Source organism: Coloeus monedula (genome assembly GCF_965178545.1).
Source record: "Coloeus monedula genome assembly, chromosome: 3".
Taxonomy (NCBI): Eukaryota; Metazoa; Chordata; class Aves; order Passeriformes; family Corvidae; genus Coloeus; species Coloeus monedula.
In genome coordinates, this window is record NC_138783.1 from 34847925 (window position 1) to 34868024 (window position 20100).

The 20100-nt window shown below is 37.1% G+C and overlaps 1 protein-coding gene across 6 annotated transcripts in view; it reads left to right on the forward strand.

Moving 5' to 3' along the window:
* Nucleotides 1-20100, forward strand: part of DLG2 (discs large MAGUK scaffold protein 2) — a gene marked incomplete at both ends in the record, with an annotated part of 992680 nt that overhangs the window by 725428 nt on the left and 247152 nt on the right. For all 6 annotated transcript variants that reach the window (XM_082277305.1, XM_082277307.1, XM_082277308.1 and 3 more), the window contains 3 exons: nucleotides 438-582; nucleotides 3759-3900; nucleotides 18986-19141. In XM_082277305.1, coding sequence (XP_082133431.1) covers nucleotides 438-582; nucleotides 3759-3900; nucleotides 18986-19141 — 443 coding nt within the window. The remainder of the gene's footprint in view (nucleotides 1-437; nucleotides 583-3758; nucleotides 3901-18985; nucleotides 19142-20100) is intronic.

Consider the following 20100-nt stretch of genomic DNA (forward strand, 5'->3'; position numbering starts at 1 on the left):
GTGATGGAAAGATTTGGGGTGTTGGGTATTTCTAAGGCCCCAGCTATGGAGGCTAAGAGATGAATTAGGAAGTTTATTTTAGGTCAAATAATGTAGACAGTTTCTGTAACTGCTGTGGTGTTACAAAATTATTATGAAATATAGTTTTATATTAGTGATTATACCAGTAGCAGAACATCAAAAATGACTTTTCTATTGTCAAAAACAATATTGCCTTCTTGACCCATTTTGATTCTGTGTATCAATATTGCTACATCAGTCTTTGAATATGCACGTGCTAAGAAAATGGTATCTTCTACCTTTCAGCAGTATTGCTTCTATGATCTTTAGTGCTTTTTGTTTACAGCAATGTTCCCAACTTTTTGAAAACTGTAAGGCTTTGTCATTTTTTTGTCTATTTCTGCATTCCAACTCAACTGTCTGATTTCTCCTCTAAGGTAAATAATTACAGTTTAGAAGAAGTTACCCATGAAGAGGCAGTAGCGATACTGAAGAACACATCAGATGTAGTGTATCTGAAAGTTGGAAAGCCCACCACCATTTACATGACAGATCCATATGGCCCACCAGATATTACTCACTGTAAGTGACTTCTGCAACTTATTTTACAAGAGATATCAGTTTGTCAGATGATTGTATTTTTTCATAGCTTGTTCAAAGTACCCCATTAAAGTTTATGAAACTGCTTGGAAGGCTGCAGAAATGAAATGTTTATTGCTACCTAAGTATGCTACACTCAAGAAATATTGCAAATAATATAGCTCTGCTAAAGTATTTTTGCAGCAAAAGTAGCAATGTAGAAGATGTACGGCTGTGCTGGTTCCAATTAGCCATTGTCCAGGTGATCAGACTGAACTGTAACTCTTGTGAAAATTACAGCAATAAGTATATGCAAATGTATGTTGAAATATGATTTGATTTGTAGCCTGGAGTCCTCTGTCCACTGAAAAATTGGAACAAGCAGCAAACCATCTTGTACAAACTTAGTAGAAGCCTGAGGCAAATATATCTCGTATTTGAATAAAATATTTTACTGGAATGTAAAAATCACTGCTCTACTTACAAAACTTTACCTGTTTTCTGCAGATACCCAATTCGTGGAGTCATAGAATGGTTTGGGGTGGAAGGGACCTTAAAGACCATCTAGTTAAACTCCCCCTGTCATGGGCAGGGGCACCTTCCACTAAACCAAGTTGCTCAGAACCCCATCCAGCCTGGCCTTGAGCACTTCCAGTGATGGGATATCCCTGGCTTCTCTGTTCCAGTGCTTCACTACTTTCATAGTGAAGAATCCATAAATCATTGGTCCACTTTGCTTTATTCTCAGTCTATCCATTAACTTTATATATGTTCATCTGGCTTTTTTGTTTTGCAGAGGACAAAGGCCTTATTTGTCCTTGCATTCAGTGCACGCTCTGTTGTAGGAAAATTTGTTTAAATAATATGGTAAAACTCAATGAAGTATTCCATAGGAAGGGAAGACGTCCTCATTTTAAAACTGATTTCAATCAGACTGTCATATCCATGCACTCAGAAGCATCTAGGCTCATGTCCAGCGTTCCATTAGAAAGATGTGCATCCAGGTGCATCCCCAGGACTCCCTGAGGTGACCATGTACAAGGGTAGGTGCCTGGCTGTAGAGTCCTTATCATACACATACAGCTTTTTATATTGGCAACCTCCTTGATGGAGTGATTTTTGTACTCTTAAGGAGATGACAGCAATATAAGGATCTTCTGTCTCTGCCATCTGTCCCTACTATGCATGTCTTTAGGATTTACTCACATCTCTGCTGTCTCCTTACCTGAGTGTCCTAGGCTCCAACCTAGTCTTTATCTCCCACCACCATCTCTTAATGGCTTGAGTATTTGTTTTAGTTTGGGTTTAGGCTTTCCTGGCAAGTTACATGTAATAATATATTGAGTATTGATGACTTACTGGTGAATCTAGCTTTATTGATACATGCCATTCTTATACCCCTCCTGCCAGTCCTCCTGGTGTCCATACCCAGGCGTTGCCATTCCCTTATCATTCACAGCAATCTTAACATTTCAGCTGCAGCTCTCTATACCACTGGTGCCCATTAGTCTTAACAGTTCATTACTGAAACTCCCTTTCTTCATTAGTTGTTCATTAAAAACTGTCTGCCTTGGGTTCAACTACCAACAGGGACCAAACTGGATGGAAATTTAATTTTTGACAAGAACTTCAGCAATTGATCCACATCCACACACTTGATTTCCTGCTAATAATTCTGTAGGCACTTAAGGCAAACTAAGGGTGGGGAAATTTACCGAGAGCAGTAAATGCTAAGGATTTAAATTTTTCTGCATTTTTGCAGTGTTGCTATTGTGCATAGACAAAGTTGAGGAAAAAACTAGATATCCCAAGTCCTCCTTATTCAGCCTGCTCCATGAAAACAGAAGGGAAGGTTTTGTAACATGCATGTCAGTGGTATGCTCAGCCATGCTGAGGATGCCTATTTAGTTAGCAAATGTTATGACAGATGGCAATCATGTTGTTCAGTAGCAGTGTGGTCTGGATCTTAGCAAAGCCCAGAAGTAAAAATGCTAAATGTCCCTATCCAATCTCCAGCTTTATAATACTTTCAAAATAATAATTTTGAAGTTCTAAAGCAGTGTGGTTTATTATGTCAGATTATAGATCAGCAGCATATGAGAAGACAGAAGTAATTCCGGAGGGAGAGTAAAGGTTGAAAAGATTTGCAGTAGCCCTTCCCGAGCTGTTGGTGCATACAGATTCATTTATCCTCAGGGAACCTTTCATTATACCTACATGTTCAGAGTATTTCAGAATGCATAATGGCCTTTCCCTGTAGAGAGATTTTGCTTTGAAGCATTCTGTATCTAAGCATCTGAAAAAAAGACTGAAACTAATGCTAGAAAGTTTAGCTGTCTTCCTCTTGTGAGAAAATTAATCACAGCTCATTGCAGAAGCATGTTTTTTCTATTTATCATTTCTTTTTCTGATTAAATTAACTAGATAGAATACAACTATTACTGCATCTCTCCAGTCATAAATGTCCCAGATAACTTTAGAATAGCAAAAAGCACATAAACAACAAAACTGCAAACATAATATATAGACAGACAACACAGTCCTGTAACTTTCATCATTAATCATTAATAGGTAAGAGATTTGCATCCATTTTCTATTTTAAGTATACAGATTTATTGTGGTCTAAATGCCATTTATGTTGATACTGAAATTTCAATTATATTGGAGATTTGGGCACCTTTGGTAGATCACAGCTTTGAATGTATACATAATTCTTGCCACACATAATATTCCTGCTCTTATCCTGCATTGAGTTCTTATTATATTACTCCCATTGCTGCACATTGCAGGCAAAAAGAGGAGTGTGCTTTTAATCTCATTCTTTCCTAATTGCATTTCCTTCTGCGAGTTAGTCCGAAGGGAAGAAAATGTCTCCTGTCTCCCAAATAGGAGATCATATTCAAGCTCCCTCTCAGGAACTAAGTATCCTCTAAAGAGTAAATCCCTGCAAATGAGCCAGCATTACTATTACTACTACTATTATTATTATTATTTTCAGCAAAACTCCAGCTGTTAATTCTTTCTAGTTGTATTTTAAGCTCTCTCAAACAAGGATTGTTTGTTTTGGTCTTATTTACAGTATTGAACATGTTCTTGGTACTTAAAAAAAAATTATGTTCTTGCGACATCTAATGAAACATGAAAGTTGCTGACTAGAAATGTTAATTTTTTACCATCAGCTTATTCTCCACCAATGGAAAATCATATACTCTCTTCTGGAAACAATGGCACTTTAGAGTACAAGGCATCCCTGGCCCCTATCTCACCAGGAAGATACTCACCCATTCCAAAGCACATGCTTGTGGAGGACGACTACACCAGGTCAGATGCTTCTCTTTATTTGTTGCCTTTCATGCAACTGCAAAGGACATAAGTAAAGCATTCAGTGCATCTCTAATAGAATACAGCATACTGTACATTTCTATTCAGATTTTTTTTTTTTTAATAATCCCCAAAGAATTGTGACTACTATATGGAAGTACAGTAGCAGAATTGTATCTGTGTAGTTAATTCCTAGGTAGAAGAGACATATAGGAAAAGGCTGGGAGGGTTCTTTTATGCCTTGTTTTAGATGAGCACTGGATGTCACTGATGAGATAGTATGTATTTATCTTTGTGTTTGAAGAGCACTACCATTCACCTAGAAGACAGAAGTTGTTCAGTTTGTAAAATGAGCCCTCATTATAATGTCTAATGCCACAGAAAATGAGATATTTTTTTTTTTTTTTTTTTTTTTTGCTAGGAGGAGGCTGTTCTGGTCCTCTAACCTGACTTGCTGTGTCTTGCAAGTCAAAGAATCTCATCCACTTACATATTCATCAGCTTCATAACCCACTAATTTGCATTTCATTTTTCTTGTTGCATGTGATTACTATCTCAAGCAGCTTAACTTGTTGGATCAGACAGATTCAGAGTAACTAAATCATGATACAGTGTTTAATCAGGACATAATTGTGTGGAAACCACACCTTTCTTCCCTGTCTTGTCTAAAAGAGTTTCTCCTTTGTTTTGATTGAGGATGCAAAGCTGAAACTGATTTCCTTCAACTTGTGAGACATTCAATTAGGATGACTTTTCCCTGAATGGTTCCAAGAAGTTGCATTTTTAATTAATAGTTAAAACATTAATTTCATTAAATCTGCAACAAGGTTTTACCTGATCTAATAACAATGTCATAATTTCTCAAATACTCACGTATAGGGAGAATACCAATATTAAAATACCTGGATTACAATGATGAAGGCTTTGTCAATAAGCTTGTAGGGCTCAATTGTCTTAGTCTGTAATGAGATGTCAGCACCACTATTGCTGAGAAAGAGTTAGCAAAGTTTAAAAACAGCAAAAAAATTGCAGCCTTTAAAGTAAATAATAGCTAAGGGCGTCACGAAGTCACAGAAAGTGAAGGGATTAATCCTAAAAAGGGAGATAAGCTGTCCTGGCAATTAGAAGACCATTTAAACAGTTAGAAGGTTTGTAAGGTGACAAAGAAGTATTATTAGTCGTGTTTCTTTGTGTTCCATGTAGCTGATTTTAACTTCCTAGTTACTTCTGGGGGGGAAAAAAAAAAGTCAAGAAAAGAAAAAATAGTCATAGAAGGAAAGGCAGTGACACTCTTAGCCCAATAGTTTAGCACATATCCAGTAGAAAGCCTACAAAAAACCATGCAGGATATGTATTAAAATTAATAAGTATGTCCTTTTGACCTTTTTTTAGGGAGAAAGATGGATTCCTATGCTGATATTTTTAAGATGTTTTTAAACAAGTTAGTTGTGCTGGTTTAGCTCCTGAGAGAAAAATGAAATTTTGGCACGGTCTGTTTCTTGTCTGAGGTATTCACACCAATGTCCATTTTGTATTATTTGTGGGAAAAAATGAATGCCCAGAGAAGCTGTATGTATTCTGTGAAATACTTCTCTCCTGTGTTCTTCCCATCTGGATTTCCAGGTTAATGTGTTGCCTAATGAAGGTCTGATATCTAAAGTCTTCTTGTGGCTTTGGCACTATAGACAGGAGAGGCTGACTCTACAAGCATGACCTTCTGTGACAGATGTGTGGCAGTGGCAGAAATAAGGGTGTCAAGTGATAGGAGCAGGCTCTGAATGCCACAGAGCAAATCAGACAGAAATCTCATATTTCTGAACAAGTGTTAACCCTGACCTGTTGAAACGGAGGGGGCTATTATGAGCTTCATTTCATTAGTGATAATAGTCTATATGCTACATCAGGAAACAAAAGCACAAAGAGAAAATGAACAAAGTCATGAGACAAATGACACTTCTTGCCACTGCATTTCCTCACTGGACATGCATGTACATCTGAGAGACACCCAAACAAGAGCCAGAGACCAGTTTTCTTCTCTGACAACAATGATTTAAGAATCTCTACCCTTAAAAACCAAACCATTTAACCCTTGAATGCTACTGAGATTGGTTTTTTTTTATGCCCATGTGTCTAATTATTGCTTATTGATTCAAGTGGGACTACTGAACTGCAGCAGTTAGTTCTCGCAGTCATTTTCACCGCTATAAACTCAGAACAGTGAATGCACTCTTTCTCTCAAATGCCATAGGATTTGCTGATGAGTCTGCCATCAAAATAAGAAGATATTTGGGAATTCTTTGTTGCTGACCAATTCAGAAAATCTTTTGAGAATTCAATTATCATATTGATAACTTTAGTAAAACCTATAGACGCCCCGATTGCAGCATTTACATTAAGGTTTTCTCACATAATGTTTTATAATTAAGATGTTTGCCAACTGCTGCAGTGCTACCCATTAAAACTACCTGGTTCTTGCTGTAATCGGTTTACAGGGCTAATTTACATTGTGCTCACATAAGGAAATTTATTACCCATGGAGTCTTGCAACACTTCTGGCGGATTTTCATTTGTGCCAGCTAAAAATATTTGGAACACTAACTTCTCCACTAAAAAAGGCTTTTGCAATTTTGGAATTCTCTGTACAAGTGATTCAAGTGAGGCAGATGACAAGCTTTCCTTTAACTTACTTGTGATAATGAATCTATCAGTAAAGCTTAAATGGTTGAACATTCAACTTATCTTGCCCACTTCCTCCTGATTTTTCGTTTTGTAGTTTTTTGTTTGTTCATTCCCATTCTAAGGGGTTTTTTTACCTAAATACATCTATTTTTCCTAACAAAAACAAGTGTTTCTGTTGATAAAAATTTGTATTTTTTGGTCTGATATTGTATCTGTGCCTGAAAAAAATTCAGTTCAGTCTATACAAAAAATAGCCTAATCTGAGCACAAGGGATAGAAAAGTAACAAATCATCTTCAGCCATAAATTTTAGAGAAGCTGGATGTTGTCTCTTAGTTACTGAATTTTTTTAAGTTGCATGTGTTATTGGTACAAAATGCTATCAGTGATGGGCATAATTTACGTCTTCATTTTTCTGGATTTATTGTAAATTTACTCAGAATGGAAACTTTGCCTTCCTGTATTTTTTACAGCAATTATCACTTTTTAAATGAAATAAAATAACACAAGTTCAGGTTAGTAGAATGTGGCATCAAAAGTGGATGAAAAGTATGTGTCAAATAATTCTATCAGTACACATGGCAAGTAAGACCTTGCTTGTTTTATTTCCTAGTAAGATTAAATTGTTATGCAGCAGTGCAGGGGATTCATTGATTGCGTTGCTGACCGTTCCCTGTTGGGGATGCTGCTAGAGGGGAGAAACAGGATTAATTCTCTGCTTGAGCTGCTGCTATAAGAAGGGAAGAACTCGTGGCAAAGGTTGTGATAAATAACAGCTGGGATCAGAGTGACCATGAGTTGGCTTAGTTCATGATTCAAAGGAAGTCTGGAAAGACAGTCAGCAAGTTATGACTGTTAAGATTTCAGAAGAGCAAACTTCAGCCTTTTTGGAGAGTTGCTTAGCAAAATCTCTTGGAATGCTGCCACAGAAACATAGGGCCCATGAAAGATGGATGATTTCTAAATAAAACTTATTGAGAGCTCAGGGAGGTACCATCTTGTTGAGCAGAAAGGAGGGGGACTCAGCAGAAGGCCTTCATGGCTGAGCAAAGACCTTTCTGATGACCTAATATGCAAGATATAAACAAGTATTGCTTGACTGCTTAGTGACAAAATTAGGAAGCTGATTGATTTGAGCTAAGACTTAAAAGGATCATAAAGGAAAATAAAAGTGATTCTGCAGATGTGTGCTACTTTCAAAACTGAAGGTAAAATTTGAGGAAGGTAAAAGATGATGAATAGGAAGGAAGTCAATGTAGTGACAGATAATACAGAAAAAGCTGAAGTATTTAACAACACCTTTGCCAGGCACTTAAGGGCCCAGGAGATAATTGGAATAGTCAGCATAGATTGATTAAAAGCAGTTTGTGTGCTTGTCCAGACTGGTTGCCTTTCCTGATGAAATTTCTAACTGCTTGGATGAGGGGAGAGGAGTGGCTGCCCTTCACCAAGCAGTGCCACAGCACAGGTGCTGCCTTGAGCAGGAATGCCTCTTTGCTGAGGGAAAACACAACTGACTCCAAAGTCATACCAGACCCATGTCATAGGTCCCACTAATGTGCATCTGGGATCTGCTGTGGGGCACATGGTGATTCCTTTTCTCCACTAGTTGTCACGGGGAGTGGCTGCAAAGGTATTTCTCAAACCTCATCTGTGGGCAGGAAAAGCTGTAACACGGGGAGCACCCTTTAAAACTCTTCCAACAGCCTCTCATTCAAACATGAGGAAGTGTTGGATGAACATACACAGCTAATCATAGCTGGAAAGAAAATATGGTTTGTAATGGTTTGGAAACCTTATGGATAGCCTTTTGGGATTGTGTGCTGTATTACCTTGCTCGTTAGCCTTCTCCCAGCATGGCTATGCTCATTTGCATGCAATGATGTTGGTAAGGCTTTTGACACAGTCTCCCACAGCACTCTTTGAAAGCTGGGGAAAACTGGACTAAGAGAAGAGACTGAGTTGGTAACTGACTTAACCAGTAGGCTCAAAGGGTAATGATCATCACTTGGCATCCGTCAAGTGGTCAGTGATGAGCAGAGAAGCTCAGGATACCTGTGGCGTCAGTGAATATCTTCATCAATGACCTAGATCATGACACACAGTGCACCCTCAGCAAATTTCAAGAGGATAATAAAGAGGGAGTGGTTAACATGACAAATGGCAGAGCTGTATTCTAAAGGGATCTTGATATACTCAAGGACTTGGCCAGCAGAAACCTCATAAAGTTCAGTAAGAAGGCTGCATCTCAGGTGGAAGAGCTGCACACGCTTGTGCAGGCCATGAACATCTGAATTGCAGCTTCACTGAAAATGACGTGGACGTTACTGCAGACACCAAGCTGAACATGGACTCAGGAGTGCACTCTCACTGCTAGTCAGGTAATCAGCATACCAGGCTATCTTTGGAGAAGCATGGCCAGCAGAAAAATACATTATTTTCTAAAGATTCTGACCAATTCCCATTCTTTGACTTCAGGAGGGCTGTGGAGAGGGTCCAACAGATTCTGAGAGCCCTAAATCACATGGAGGTTGGAGGGTGTTGAGGGAGTTGGGGCTTGTTTAGTGTGGTGAAGAGGAGATTAAGGGTCAGTCTAAGAGCACCCTGTAAGCACTCAGTAGCAAAGATGATGAAACCAAACTCTTCTGAGTAGAGAAGCACCAATGGCCACAAGCACTGGTTTTGGATGTTCTGATTTGAATTTGAGAAGAAATTAAAACACGAGAGGGATAGAATAGTGCTGGAGTAGTGCTTGCTATGAAGGGCTGTGAAATATCCACCCTCTGAGATTTTTAAGAATTGGCTAGGTAAAATCTAGTGTTGTCAATAGTCCTGATTCAAGCACAAGACTGGATCAAATGACCTGTAGAGATGCATTCCAACCAAATTTTATATGGTAGTAAGAAGAAAAAGATATTTTTTGTTTTAATCATTTTGTGGAACATGTGTTACTAATACAGCAGAGAGAGATGTTACAATTTTTTCTTTAGCATATTTCTGCCTTTCTATTTTCAGAAATCTTAAAATTATAGCCTAAAAATCCTGTAGCTTTTAGATGTTAATTTATTCTGTCTTTAATGAACAACAACAGGAAAAGTTCCATAAAAATAAAGAACCACCATTTTGAGTTTTTACTTCCTTTTTAGCTTCAGATAATGGTAATATCAAACTTCTGTGCTTCAGCTGATAAAAAATTCATTTTAACATTTAAGTCTGGCTAGATATTAAAGATTCATGGATGAAAAAGCTGAGTTATCTGTTTTGCTGTGTAAAGCATGTTTGATTTTTTTTTACATGCTTGTGTGCAAAATAGCATTTTCTGGATGGGGAAGAGGTGCTGGGAATTGGATGGGAGAGAAAAGAGAACCATTAAGCTGAAGTTTCAGGGCATTTTTTTTCCCTGTATTGAAAGTAGTATTCCTCAACTATTTCTTGTTTACTTATCTGGCATTCTAGTTGAATTGACAATATTTTATGGAAACACTTTTAAATTTCTATTGACACACAGATTTGACCTTTCAGTATTAAGCCATTACAACAAATATTATTGTTTTTGTGTTACAAAATGATCATTAACAGTTTTCTGACTATGGTTTTAGGAAGCAAAACAATAGGATAAAAGAACTGCACCTTTTAACAATGACTCCTGAAAACTGCTCCTTTGGGATCTTTAGCATTGACTTAGATCACGAGATATTCTCCATGTTTTAAAAGTGTCCATTTGCTGAAAGGGGTTAGCTGCGTTTCCTGTCAGTCTTTCTGTGGGAACAGAGTTTACACTCCTGTTTCCCAGACAAAGAAAGTCTTTGACTGCTGTAGGTATAACTTTGAAGTGAATTTTACACCACATTTAGTGTTACCATGCATGTGATGAGTAAAAGATATGTAGAAGCCCACTGATAGAGTTATAGGAACACATGCAATTGTGAGCTCACAACAGTCATTCACCATGCCTAACCCAAAATCAGCATATTACCTCTACCCTAAAGAGAATACACTATATGTAGTAGTTTGGGAAGACTGATGATGCCTTTTATTTATTCCTCTTATTAAGTAAGTTGCAAATTTGGCACGTAGATGTTCAAGTTAGTGTTTTCATGCTTAGCTTTTTTCTGGGGCTGGATTTTTTATCTAGGGATAGCAAAGGTTTTATGATTGTTTTTCTTTAAAATTTAGTGTAAAATATATCTATTGCTGCTAAAGTCATTTTAATTAGCCACCATTATAATTAAATTGAATTTATTTTTAACTGTAGTGGTTTGATCATTTAAAGGATCGAGGGAGAATTGCATGCCTTAGTTCATGTTCTATTCTGTGTTAGAAATGGCTGTGCTATTATGTTTTAAATACCACATTATTCCATACATAGACTCAGAGTGTTAATTTATAGGAGCCAATGAAACTGAATCCACACAGTATTTCTAATGCATTTATGAAAAGCTATCTAAAAGCCAACAAATGCAAGTCTTTGGGAAAACTGCAGTTCATTTATCCTCCAGAATGTATTTGGTACATTTTTGTCGTAGAACTCTTTCAGATTCTGTACTCACACTGCAGTATATCAAAGCTGCTCACAATTTTGTCATGCTGACTAGATTGTTTTAAAAAGCCTGCATGATTGAGCACAGCATTAAATGGCCAAAGCTAGTTTTCCTCTCTACTTATTTCTTGCATCCCTTTCTGACACAGAAACAGTCAGGAGTCATTCTGTTCTGTGCTCTGAATGCCCAGTCCTGTTACGTTTTAACATTGAAGAGATTGGAGGAATAGGGGGAATGTGTTTGGCAAGGGATTATGGTGAGAATAGGTGTGAAAATGAGAGATAACTTGTCATTGATATGTGAGAATGGAAATCACAAGAAGGGAAGACTGGTATTTAATCACATAAGAAAGAAAACTAGGATTTGGAAAGGGAATTCAGGACAGGACATAACAGAAAAATAGGTGAAGAGGCATGAAGAACCACTGGAGTAGGGCAGCAGTGCAGAAGGGATTTCAGGCTACTGAACCAGCAAATCCCTCAGAGAGTGACAGATGAGGTTTGGGATAATCAATAGTTGTGCAGGTACACTGGCACAAGGAACGGAGATATAGAGCAGGTAGGAAAAGTTGCTGATAAGGTGCTGGCAGGATCAGGCTCAGATAGAGATCCATCTCTCTCTAGAAAAGTGGAGAAGCACCCAGGGTTTCTGGGGGGTGCATGATGTGGATGTGATCCCACGAGGCAGTCTGTCATGTTAGTTCATTGTCTGTCCGTCTGGAGGATGCCAGCCTGCTGCTGCAACTGGTTGCTCACTGTCTCTCACAAGCAGAGTTCTCATCTCCAGCTGTTAAGTTGGCAACCCTCCTGATGATTATATTGAATCCAATATTGTATCCCAGAATAAAATTTCTTTCTTGTTTTAGTCTTTGATCAATCTAAGGAATTGTTTTTTAAAAAAGGTTAGTTAAAAGAAGACTATTCAAGTTACACATTAAATGTTCAGTTAAAGGGGAAAAAAAAGAGTTTGTCTACATAACGTTAAAGAGGACCCTTGGTGACACACATTCCTTAGATTGAAGCTTGAAATTGCTAACTTGCAAAGCAAGTATTTTATATTTTATGTAATTAATACACAAATTTAATCTTAAACTAATTGTTAAACTTTACAGATGTATAATTGTCTGCCTATTATAAGATTTCATTTTGTTATCCAAATTTATTTTAAGTTTAATAAGTCTTGACTTGGGAGAATAATTTATGTTAAAGTAAAAATATAGTCATTATCAAGTCACAGATAATCTCTTATTCCTGAATTATCCTTGCATATTTAAATAGGTCTGTCAGAGATCCCCAAGTAATAGGATTTGATTATTTCTAATACAATCACTGGAAGCTACTTAGTACTTAACACTTACAAAAAAATTAATCAAATTTTGGAAGATGCTTTAGTGCTTGTATGGGGATTTTTGAAATGAGATAGTAGGATTGGCAGTGATAACACACACAGAAATGGTAAGTGGCATTCAATAATGCACAGAGGAAGTACATGTGAAATAGATAGTACATATGAAATAGAACATGGACATGGACTCTTCATGCAGCTCTTGCCACTTGAGAAAGACACCTTGGGGTGACTGGTTAGTTCTGTGACATTGTCAGCTCAGTACTCAGGAGCAATCAAGAAGGCAATTAAGAATGAAAATAAGATCTGGTAGGAAAGGACAAGAGTGCAAAATATAATGGTTTTCTCTGTGAATCTGTGATGCATCCAGGTCTTGAATACTACATGGAGGCAACTGAAAAAACCCCTCAGAAGAGGGTGACAGAGATGAGCAGGGGCATAGCATGGTTTCCAGGGAAAGATAAATAACAAATAATTCAGTGTAGAAAAAAGGTGTTGGAGACAGAACAGAGATCTGCAAAGGTACCCATGGCACAGAGAAGGCAACAGGCAAGGACTATTACCACTTTCTTACAACTCAGATACAGGGAGTTTATAATGCATTGCCAAATTTAAAATATGGCAAACAGAAGGTTTTTTAAATGTTACCCTATGTTATCAACATGCAGCCAACAGGCTTAGAGTACACAAAGGTAGAGCTTTTTGGGTATGTCACGATCAGTTTGTGGGGCTCAGTGCCAGAAAGGGTTGTGGAGCCTATGAATATAAAAATGTTCAAATATGGATGAGAGTAAGTGCTGATTCATGGTGGACAGGCCTACTGACTACAGTCTGCTTGGATTTAATTTCTGGTCTGTGTGGTCCTTGCTGATTTTCAGCAGCTGAGCAAAGAAGGACCGTTCTTTGCTGGTCCCTGTTTCCTAAACCAGTTACTGCAGAGGACTTGGGCCTTTGGTCTCACAGTCTCTCTATTACAGCCTTCTTTTCCATTACTGCAACAGAAAATCATTAATGGGTTTTTTTTTCAAATTAAACAGTCATTTCATTTCCTAATTTCTAGTGGTTAAGAATAATGAGTGTAGAATTGGGTGTAGAATATTAAAAGTTCTAAATTATACTTATGCCTTCTTGTAGGCCATTTCGTTTGAAAACTCGATTAAAATGTTAAAATAGTATTGTTAGGAGGAACAAGGCAATCCTTAATTGTCATGACTCTGCTAAAAAAGCACTTGTTTTGCAGTTAAAGAAACCTTTAAGGCATATGAAAACAGCAGTTAATAACAGAAAAGCTGAGAAATTATTAATTTTAGGATTTCCAGAAAGAACTAAGGTACTGCACTTCAGGTATTTTCTTCCCGCTCTTCATACTCCTCCTCTGTCTTTCATGTAGTTGAAATAAAACACATCATATGAGTCATTTGGTCTCATTTAAACTGACAGGATACAACCTATGAAATAAAATCAACTTTCAATTCTAATTACCCTATTGAACAATAAGGTATGTGATTCTCCTAGAAGGTTATATGAATAAGAAACTCAGTCAAAGGACACATATATATATATATATATATATATATATATATATATAAATCTCTGGTTATTAAAAGTGGAAGAGTTTATTTGTATTAAATTACCATTGATTTTTGGTTTAATAGTGAAATACTTTTTTTTAAAGTTCTTTGTCTACTTCCCAGCAACATTATTTTAGCAAAACTAATGTATTAGATGTCTTTATGGAACTTGGATACAATTAAAAATTGCTACTAAAAAAGAAAAAAAAGTTGTAAACTTGTACCATTGGGAGATTTATTTTCTCTCAGATTGAATTTATTTTCTCTCAGATTGTTTCCCAGCTATAGCCCTGCATACTTAATATGCTGTGAGAGCTGAGCTGGTTTCTTGCCATATCATAAAAGGTTTTGAAATGTTTTAAAACCAGAAACTGTTAACATTTAATGTGCTATGTGTTGTCAATTGAATCCTACCAAACAGGATTCTGCAATAAAAAAAAAAGTTGATTTTAAATTGAGGACCCTGCATGATGCTGAGGAGAGAATGATTTTTAATAATGCCATTTTCTTATAACTTCTGTTCCTCAATTAAGTCATCCTGAAACAACAAAACAATGATGATCTAAACAAGGAATAATTAGGACTGCAAACAACAAGGAAGATTCGATCTCTTTACACAATCTGTTATGAAATAAATCAATAAAACCAGTGTTAGACGAATTTTCTACCTCCCACTGTTACTGTTATCTTTTCCACCAATTAGTTCTACCTTTCTGTGAGAATTGTGCCTCACTGCTGTTGTATCTGTATTGAATAACAATTCCAGCTTCCAATTTTTCTTATTTTTTATTTTCTTGCTGGAAGAGTGACTCTCTGCTGTTCATGTTACCATTTTAAAGCTTACCTTTGGTGTGGAGTGACTCGGTTCTCTGTCCTGTGAGTTGATCTACTGGGGCATGTTCAAGCCACGCTATGTTGCTACTTACGTTTGTTACTTACATTTTCTGTTGCCTTTCCTTTACTGTTGTGTCCCTGATTTTCAGGCTAACATAATTGTTGCTATCCATCCAGACCTAGTGGTAGCTGCTCTCATTTATCACAAAACTTTGTTTTTATCTCACCGACAAAGAGAACTGGGATGTCTGTTTGTAACTAAATAAACAGTTTAAAGGCAGAAAGGAAGCAGATCTGACTAATAAGTTACAGCAGAAGTTAGTTTATTTTTCAGAGTAGATCCATGTTACATAATTACTCTTTAAAAGAGTATTTATTGCAGTTATTGGAGATGTATACAGTAATATTCACACATTTGGCATTTTAAGGGGATTTTTTATGCAAAGGTATTAACAAAAATGAAGATAATGGACAAAAGAAATTTCACAATATAGTTCTTTGTTCTTCCTCAAAGTTTCAAAAACTTCTTAGTATTTATTTTTAAATAAAACCTCTGAAGCTGTACCTGCTGTATCTGAAAGCGATGCAATCACACAGAAACTACCATGAATCAGTCCTTAAATAATATATATCTAGCCTTTACACTTTTCCTAAAGCATGCTAAATGGCTTGCTACATGTTTTTAAATTCATTTGAAGAATTAGTGCATCATAGTGTAAGGCTTCAATGTTTATGTTCAATCTGGCTCTTAATTATTTTTGCAAGAAAAGTTGAGGTGACCTAGGCTGTATTTTTTCAGAAGGGCACATTTCTAAATTTCTAAATAGCACTCTCATTATCCCATGCTTTGAGAGAGGATAATCTGTCTCTGTCATAGCACTGGAGAGGATGTGCGAGACAGGATTTATCAGGTGGGCTGATCCCTTTGGAAAGAAGTTCTTTCTTCTTTCTGTGAGGGGACATACAAATGACATGAGAAAATGCAGCATTAGAACAAACTATTTAATAAAGCCAGGTGGTCTTCATAGTTTTCTTTTTTTAAAATAGGGGATTGTTTTCTTCCAGAGTAGGTGGGTACTGTTGTAGTTAAGTACTAGTTTGCCATAGAGAAGGTGAAGAATCAGGAGGGTATTTGAAGACTGGCTGTTGCAGCAAGTATCTCATATTAATTTTGTGATTAATGGCCTATATGGAACGCAGTTTGTATGAGAAGAACAGTGCCCCATATAATTTTAATCATTCTTTTACTTTATATTTTTTATCCCAACTTTCAAATATTTTTACTTAATTCATATTTACTAAACCAAATTGAGAGAGAAAATAAGTTTTTACTTATCCTGGACACTGGATGTTATGTACTGCGCTTTTTTTCCAATTTCTTGCTTTTCGGTGCCAATAAAATGCAGTCAGAGCCCAGCTATGCAGCTGGCAGTTGTTAGCCTATGCATCTGAATAGGATAGAGGCATCTAAAGGACTGGTGCAGTCCATGTTCTCCATGACCTTGAAGAGAGTGGCATCTGATGGGAATTCGGTGGCTTTGGTGATCTCAGACCATTTCAAAGGCCTTACAAGAAGTGCACTCATAACTGGAATTAGCTGATACCCTGAATCCTCTTCTAACCAAAGAGTCCAAGTTTTAAAAGGATAAGAAGTATGAATTCCTTTTCTTAGCCTTAAGACCTCTCTCTGCAGCTCACATACTGAGGGCATGATGGTAACTAGGTCACAGTACCACTTATGTAATATCAGGACTTTATACTCAGACTTGTTCCAGTTTCCTGTTATTTTACCACCCATCAAGACTGAATGGAGTGAAAAATGTTTGAAAAATGTTTTAAAACATGCTAACATTTGGTAAATGTTTTAAAATTCGCTGAGCCTCATAAGACAGTTTGTTAGGACTCTGTGTTTATACTTGAAGGACTAATTTGGTCTCAATAACTAGGTAGATGGTGAATGTTTGACTTCATTCTGCTTTCAGAAGCAGCTTGTAACTGTCAATTAACAAAGAAATTCCTCATATCTATCCATCTCTGTGGCATGATATGTGTCTCAGCATGAGGTTGGATGGTCACTGACTGATGACTCAGTGTAGTTTGAGCATTCACAGTGTATCCAAGGGGCAGCAACACTGATGTCGTCTACGACTCAGAGAAGACAATTAACTTGAATATAGGACACTAACAAATTTTTTATGGACTGGTTAGTGTTTTAAGCCGTGGAGAAATGTACAGTTTTTATTCATCTTCCTGCACTGGGGCAATATTTCTTCAATTTTCTTAGTAGGTATCATTTGTGCTTGATATTTGTACTTGTTCTTTCATTATTGCCTAAAAGCAAAAGGGGTTTCTAAGGGAATAAAAGGCAGTATTGGAAAAAAGTGCAATTGAATATTTTTTCTCTGCATTTTCTTTTAATTGAAAGCAACAATTGATTTAGTAAATAAATTATTAAATCCAGCCCTCTAAAGCAAGTGAAATATACTGATAAAAAATGATTGCTACCTTAAATGTTTTTAAAGGGATTTTACTGAGTGCATGACACAATGCTTTATAACCAAATGAGTGACAGCTTTGCTATTTTGCTATTTGGTAATCTTAAATTGCCGTTTCTTTAACTGTAAAGTTTTCCCTGGGAAACTCAGACACAGAGAGTTCTCAAATCATGTGTCAGATTGCTATGAATAATGTTATTAGCATTGAGTGAGACCAATTTTTAAGTAAAGCAGCTACTCCTTTTCCCCCAAAGGACAAACCCAGAAGGTAACAAAGGAAATTAGGTTCTCTGTATCTGCCAGCACATCCACAACTGTAATAAATTCTGGTACCTGTGAAAGTCACAGCAAAACCCACACCCATGTGAGGCATAATGCAGCCAGAAGAACAAAAAAAGTTCATTAACTTCTTGGCCTCTTGATATTTTCAGGCTTCTGAAATAAGATTTCCATCTAGCTAATATTGTATGACAGTGATTAAAGGCAGTGGCATACCCTGGATCTTCTGGCAAAAGTGTGGATATGATAGCAATTGACCCTTGACACTCTAGAGCAGAAATGTCAGGAAACAATGAGATGAGTTTCACTCTGCCAGTGGGCCTTGACGTATGTCCTGGGGCCAAGTCAGGGAAATTACAAGGTGGGAGATTTACTGGGGATGTGGTGTGGGTTTGTTTTTTAAACTGCTGCTGTTCGTCTCCTGCGGATCCCTGGCTGCTTGGTACAAAAGGCTGCATTCCCTTCTCCCCTCTCCCAGACGGCTCCTGGGAGGGTTGTGGTAAGTACTGCCTCCCCCAGGCAGGTGGCTCTAGGCAGCAGGGGAGAAATTTTAGTTTTAAGATCTTACTCTTTGTATCTAACTTCACAGGCTGCTGTTTGCAACTTAGAGCAGCACTGCAAGTGCGATTGCAGTAGCCTTGGCAATGAGGTTAGCTGTTTTTCAGATGTGGTCTGCATAATCAGATTTTGAAGGCTGAATCTGGAAAGAGTGCAAAGAACTCTTGAAACGCAATGAATTGCCTGCCAATGAGATGAATTGCTCACAGAGTTTATTACCATCAGTGTTTTTATAGGATATGGGTCAATTTGACAATAGCTCTACTTGCAAAGTCCCAGCTCACTGGGACACAAGAGTATGTTGTATTAACAAGTAATATGTACTTCATCTATATTATAAATTAATGGGTAAAAAATACTTCTTTTTCAGGTAGCAAACATATTTTCTTCTATGCTGTGCTCAAAATTAAGATACCGAAAGCTGTGTAGAAGTAATGTTAGATTAAAAAAAAAAGAAAAGAAAGCAGCGTATGGGGGAAAGCAGAGTATGGCCTCACTTTCTCAACTTCAGAGACAAGATACTCACTTTAAGTGCCACACTTCCCAGAGAGCAGTTTTATGGTCCACTTGTATTGTGTATATCTTTATATGCAGCTACTTGAATGCCATACTACTGTTATCAAACTCTAACAGTTCCTTTAACAGCACACTTTACTTGGAAAAGCCCCACTGAAAAGGTCTTGATAGATATGCTATGCATGCTTTTAAAATGATTGCTGTGTTTTCTCTGTATTCTCAGCAACTAATATGCACCTGATCTTTTACTCTTGTCTCTGTATCACCAGGCCTCCTGAACCTGTTTACAGCACTGTGAACAAACTGTGTGATAAACCACCTTCTCCTAGGCACTATTCCCCTGTCGAGTGTGACAAAAGCTTCCTTCTTACAGCTCCCTACCCCCACTACCACGTAGGCCTGCTCCCTGACTCTGAGATCACCAGGTACTGCATGCGCTTCTTCCTCACCTCCTTTGTTAGAGTGCATGAACATCACTGGATTTATCTCATAGTTTGCATCTTCACCATAGATCTTTTTCTATAGCTTGTGCTTATTTTTAACCATGCTTTCACATCTGCACCACTGGAAGATACATGCTACCGTGGTATATAATTTTGGTCATCCAAAATCCAGTGATGAACACAGGCAATGTTTTGATCCATTGGAATGGTGTTCTAAAATAGGTTACATAATATGTACCACATTTTGCAACTGAATTCAGTGTTTTTTTCTCTTTGAGTATGGAAAGTGACCAAGACTTCACTGAAAGCTGTAGTAATTTTTTTTGAATCAGTCACTTTATTCCTTTGTTGTGCATATTTAGTTCACTGAGCATCTTTGGGTTTATAGGGCAGCTGCCTAAGCCATTCAGAAGAAATAGAGCAAAAAATAATCACCTCCCTCTCCAAATCATGGTTAAGAATGCATCTAAAATTTAGCATTCCCTAGGCTAGCTGTGCTCTGAGAGAACAGTTAGGAAAGCCTAAAATGACGAACATTTCCATAACTGAAATAATGGAAGATCTTTCTGTAAAACATTGTCAGTGGTCGCCTCCTGATAAATATTTAATGACGGAAAGCAGACTATCCAAAACTGTATGCTAGTAAAACCCAGCTATTTTTCTATAGACTACAAGGATAGTAGTAAACAATTTGCAAACAAATATCTGGGAGATAAAGGAAGAGTTAGGCACAATTTTTCAAGAGTGCTTAATTTGTTAGGAAAAATTCTATCATCTTTTATATTCTAGAATAGAGGAAAAATAATTTTGTTTGGAGCTTTGATCATAGATATTTTCTACAGAAAACATTTTTCAAAGCAAAGAGTAATGTGGGAAGAGAAGAGCAGAAGTGTGTAAGTGGAAAGTAAAATGATAAATTAATGTAAGATATAGTAACAGGA